Source organism: Ixodes scapularis, unplaced genomic scaffold, assembly GCF_016920785.2.
Source record: "Ixodes scapularis isolate PalLabHiFi unplaced genomic scaffold, ASM1692078v2 PGA_scaffold23__2_contigs__length_901104, whole genome shotgun sequence".
In the NCBI taxonomy this organism is placed as follows: domain Eukaryota; kingdom Metazoa; phylum Arthropoda; class Arachnida; order Ixodida; family Ixodidae; genus Ixodes; species Ixodes scapularis.
This window is the reverse complement of record NW_024609850.1, coordinates 319,383-324,814: the sequence shown is the minus strand read 5'-3', so window position 1 is coordinate 324,814 and position 5,432 is coordinate 319,383. Positions and strand designations below refer to the sequence as shown.

General features: G+C 46.7%; 1 protein-coding gene across 1 annotated transcript; it reads right to left on the bottom strand.

Annotated features, from left to right (window-relative positions):
• Nucleotides 1–331: 331 nt before the first annotated feature.
• On the bottom strand, nt 332–1,609 carry LOC115323173. Its single transcript, XM_029983522.4, has 3 exons — nt 1,489–1,609; nt 1,187–1,428; nt 332–952 (listed from the first exon to the last, which is right to left on the bottom strand). The coding sequence occupies exons 1-3, from the start codon at nt 1,607–1,609 to the stop codon at nt 362–364; spliced, it is 954 nt and encodes a 317-aa protein (XP_029839382.3). The 3' UTR covers nt 332–361.
• Between the last annotated feature and the right edge of the window lie 3,823 nt (nt 1,610–5,432).

The window sequence follows — 5,432 nt, the reverse complement described above, 5'->3', positions numbered from 1 at the left end:
CCTCTCTTTTTTTTCACAATTTTTTCTTCTATCAGCTTTTACCCCCTTCCCCTCCCCCCAATCCAACGATGACCGTTCGGCCCATGGCTGTAACTCCAACGATTCCCGGAGAAAAGCTCACCGGAGAAAAGCTCACCGGAGAGAAGCTCACCGGAGAAAAGCTCACCGGAGAAAAGCTCACCGGACCAATGGAGAAGGCGGAGAAAAGCTCACCACACTCAATGAGTGACTCGTCTATTTTCACTTCCACATATTATTTCCGCATTAAAGAGCGAAAGTGATTTTGCACAGAGGAGTCATAAATTGAATGATTTGCGTTTATTTTCTCTCAAACATGAATTATTTTTTTCATACACGCACGTTAGAATCGTATACAATTTCCGACCGCTTCCAGAAGGGGTGGAACTTGTTTGTGCTCAAGATAGTCCAGGCAGATGTTCCTGAGGCGGTCCTGTAGGCGCCTTGTTGCCCTTTTGGTCTTCTTCGTCGGCGGTTCCCCACGGCTTATTTGCAGCAGCATTACTTCCGATAGGGCTTGATCTTGTTGCAAGCAGTCGATCAGCTTCCATATACTGGGCTGGCTGTGCCCGACAAGCTTCTTAAACCCGCTGTTCCATCCTTCGCATGCGCTATTTGTGCGGTCTTCGTTGTTTAATGTGGCTTCTAACACGTTCCACACTGTCGGCGGAAACTCGGGGCGTCTTCGGCGCATCGTTGTGGTTAATGCGCCATCGGCTACTCTCGATGACACTGCTCGGAACGTTCCGTTTACATACGTCGCGTCAAAATAGTCGATGAGGTCATCGAGGTCTGTTGGAGCCTGACCACGGATGTAGTCCAGCCCAACTGGAACAAGGTCGGGAGGGAGGAATGCGAGGCCGTCTAGCATTCCACACATCTTCTTGAACCTGTCGTCCGTCTTGTACCTGCTGATGAGGCCCAGCTCGCGTACCTTGAAAAAGAATCGAACAAAAAGAGATACGATGAGATCCTGATGCGGTTGCATTAATTGAGTTTGACGTAGAGGCTATATCTTGGTACTGGGGAGCTAAGCACTTCAAAATTAGTCAAACGCCTTTTCTCTGTTTTTGATGTCATATCATAGGTTTTATGTTGGTTGGCCATAGATGGTTGGTACTAGAGGCGTCCATATTTCTTTTCAAGATTATTTTGGGAGTAACGTTACCTTGCGGTGGGTACTCTGGCAGAGGTGAAAGAAGCAGCCTTTCGTGGTGACATCTTCTCCGAAGACCGCTTTCGACGCTCTTATGGCGGCCATCTCATAGTCGCTAATGATGATCTCAGGGTATGGAGCATAACCGTTCGCTTCACACGTGTCCAAAATAGCTTGAAAAAGCTCTTCGTATATGGAGAAGGTTTTGCCTGGGAGCAGAGCATAAACGCACGCCACGGTGCTCTCCCCAGCACCTCATAACGTACAACTGTTTAAACAGTCTTGGGCACACCAAGAATGTTCCATCCATGTACCAGGTTCGGCTTGTTGATAGTGCCCGCAGCTGTTCATGGCTTGCAAAAACGAGCATGCGGTCTCGCCTCTCCGCCCGTTGTCATAGATCAAAAACGGTTGCTTTTCCGGCCCTCCGGTCATTGTCCAGGTATCTCGTAATTGAATATCAGCAGTGGTCTGGGGTTCCGGCGGACGCACCTTACTTCTTTGCTGGCGCAGGTCACGACGAATAGTCTCGAGGCTACCGATGCTTTCGCGCACGGATGTTGTTGAATTGCTCAAAGCCTGAATTAAGCAGACGGCTAGGAGGCTCTGCGGTCTCTACAGCTGGCTCCTTAGTTTGGTGACATCAGAAAGGCCATGATTGTTTGCATGATTGTGCTCCTGCACTGACCAAAAGCGGGTAATCTGCGTTTAAAAATGACAAAAATTTGTGTCAGCAATAATGTATATGTAACTCTAAATGTAAAAACGAAAGAAGGTTTTACGTAAAAACGCTTGTGCAAATAAAGTGAAACATTACTGCAAAACTTGCACACAAGCGAAAAGTATGATATTTCGTACTTACATCAAGATTGGTGGTGATGGCTCCCTTGCAGCAACCTGTTCGTTGGTACCGGCACTGCCAGCGTATCCAGTCGTTTCTTGTAACTTTCATACAATATTCGTACCCATCTAGAAGCACTTTCTTCTTTCCCTTATTGGTCAGAATGACCTCCATGACACAAGGAAGGCAGGACTGGTCACTTGATAGGAGGTGCTGTTTATATATGCAATTTCCTTTAGCTCCTCTTGCGTAACCATACAGCTTCTGACCAATAAAAAAGCAGACTGTATTTCTCACAAAGAGAGCGGAGAAATACTTGTTCTTGGGTTGCCAAAGGCATGGTAGCGCTTTTTTGGACGAGGACAAAAGAAAGACAAGACAGACACGAGCGCTGACTGCAACTATTTAATCAACATGGAAATGAGGCATATATACACGCTTCGATCCTATCAATCAACCAACCCCAGGCCTAGCCGCCACCTGCATGAACTGCACTTCCTTATCGAAAAGGTCGATAGATGCAACGCTGACACACCCCAGCCCTGCCCTTTTTATTTCGTCTGCTTCAATAATCTCCCTAACAGTTCTATTTTTATGTTTAGCAAGTACGGAACATGAGTCAAACAAAGGTTTGCATCCGCAGTCATGGCAGTGCACTGAAAGATGGCCATCCCGATAGTTTTTTACGTTCAGACTATGTTCTCGGAGCCTATCGTTCAGGCATCTCCCAGTCTGACCAACATACTTCTTACCGCATGTTAAGGGAATCTGATATACCACACCCTCAACACAAACGACAAACGGATTTCTGTGCTTAATCACACAACCCAGCGAGGCTTTCCGGAAAGGGTTCGTCAAATGACTAAGCCTGGCTAGCTTCTCTGGCGCAGAAAAGACCACCTTAGTGTTTATGCGGCTTGCTATTTTCTTTAGGTTATGCGCCGTCTTGTGCATATAAGGCACGACTGCAATCCTTTGTTTACTCCTGGCCTCTTCTGGACGGGTGTTGCCCTTAGCTCGAAGCCTCTTAAGGATCACCTCGGCTACCGACACCAGTACAGCCTCCGGGTAGCCAGCCGCCAACAGACGTTCAGACTGCTCCTGGACACTCAAATGTGCCACGTGGTGACATGACTTATGAAGGGCGTTCTTGAAGCACAAATTAACAATCCCTCTCTTAACCAGTTTTGAGTGGGACGAATTAAAAGGCAGCAGGGGCTTGTTGGCTCTAGGTTGATACATCCAACATACATGATTCTCGACGAAAGTAAGCCTGATGTCGAGGAAACGGATGACACCATCTACGGGCACTTCATGTGTAAGTTTCAGGGGATGAAGGGCATCACTAAACATAGTTAAAAGACTATCCACCACCGAATGGAAATGTGTCGAGTCGCAGTTAAGAAATACTAAAAAATCATCAACAAATCTAAAACACTTCCTTACGTTAAAATCGCTCAGGCAGTCCGAAAGGACTCTGTCATGATACGCTAAAAAAAATGTCACTTAAAATGGGCGCTAAACATGAGCCGATACAAATACCTTCCTTTTGAAGGTACGTGTCTTTGTTCCATTCCGCGAAAGTAGACTTAAGATAAAACGAGAGTAGATCTAAAAAGTCATCCACCGTCACGCCCACAGCGTTTTGAAAAGCCACAACCCCATACCCCTGAATACAATCCTCAACGCAACTTCGTAATTTGTCATGAGGTGAGGAGTAATAAAGATCTTTAATGTCCAATGAACATGCCAAAAAACCTACGTCAGCGTTCATCTTCAAAAAATCCACCACTTCGTCAGAGCTCCTGACCAAAAACGGGTTGTCAATGGTAAGGATCTTTAGTTTATCTTGCAACCACAACGCAATCGACTTTTGCCAAGTGCCATGCTCAGAGACTATGACCCTCAAAGGCCAGTCTTCCTTATGTGTTTTCACACTGAACATAATCTGTAAACAACCACTTCTGCTATTTTCAACGCTTTTAGCCAAGCGGGTCAGGTTTAACCTATTACAAAGACGCTTCCCCTCTCCCTTCAGTTTTTTCAGAGGCACATCCTGCCGTAGATTGAACACGGAGGTGATAGCCTCGAGGGCTTTCCCTCCGAATTCCCCCTCCGTTAAAACAACAAAACCCCCTTCTTTATCAGCGGGAAGGACCGACAAGTGCCGTTCCCTTAACAAAGAGACGACACGTCTAACTGGCAGACGGGACGGTGCCGGTTTTTTACGGGGTAACGCATCCACACCCTCAGATATGCATCTCTTAATTTCGTCCTCTGGAGCGCACCTAGAGACATCCCGGACAAGCCCTAGAAGTTCCGGAGCACTCATAACCGGTTCAACGGCAAACTTAGGCCCTAAAGCAAGTACCCGTCTAGCTTCCTCAGGGAGCTGCACATCACTTACAGTCCTGACGTTGCAAGTAACCACTGGACGTTTCTTGGGTATGCTGCCTCTAAGACGTGTCAGCGACTGCTGCCAGATGAATTCCGTGCACCGGTCCACGATGCCGAAGAACTCCCGCAGTCGTCGGCTGTCCGAATCCGGCTTGCCAGGGTCCCGAAGAATGGAGCACAGCAGATCCTTGTAGAGACGCACTTGCCGTCGCCATTCAGATCTCAGGACCTTCAGAACTAAAGATCCTTACCATTGACGACCCGTTTTTGGTCAGGAGCTCTGACGAAGTGGTGGATTTTTTGAAGATGAACGCTGACGTAGGTTTTTTGGCATGTTCATTGGACATTAAAGATCTTTATTACTCCTCACCTCATGACAAATTACGAAGTTGCGTTGAGGATTGTATTCAGGGGTATGGGGTTGTGGCTTTTCAAAACGCTGTGGGCGTGACGGTGGATGACTTTTTAGATCTACTCTCGTTTTATCTTAAGTCTACTTTCGCGGAATGGAACAAAGACACGTACCTTCAAAAGGAAGGTATTTGTATCGGCTCATGTTTAGCGCCCATTTTAAGTGACATTTTTTTAGCGTATCATGACAGAGTCCTTTCGGACTGCCTGAGCGATTTTAACGTAAGGAAGTGTTTTAGATTTGTTGATGATTTTTTAGTATTTCTTAACTGCGACTCGACACATTTCCATTCGGTGGTGGATAGTCTTTTAACTATGTTTAGTGATGCCCTTCATCCCCTGAAACTTACACATGAAGTGCCCGTAGATGGTGTCATCCGTTTCCTCGACATCAGGCTTACTTTCGTCGAGAATCATGTATGTTGGATGTATCAACCTAGAGCCAACAAGCCCCTGCTGCCTTTTAATTCGTCCCACTCAAAACTGGTTAAGAGAGGGATTGTTAATTTGTGCTTCAAGAACGCCCTTCATAAGTCATGTCACCACGTGGCACATTTGAGTGTCCAGGAGCAGTCTGAACGTCTGTTGGCGGCTGGCTACCCGGAGGCT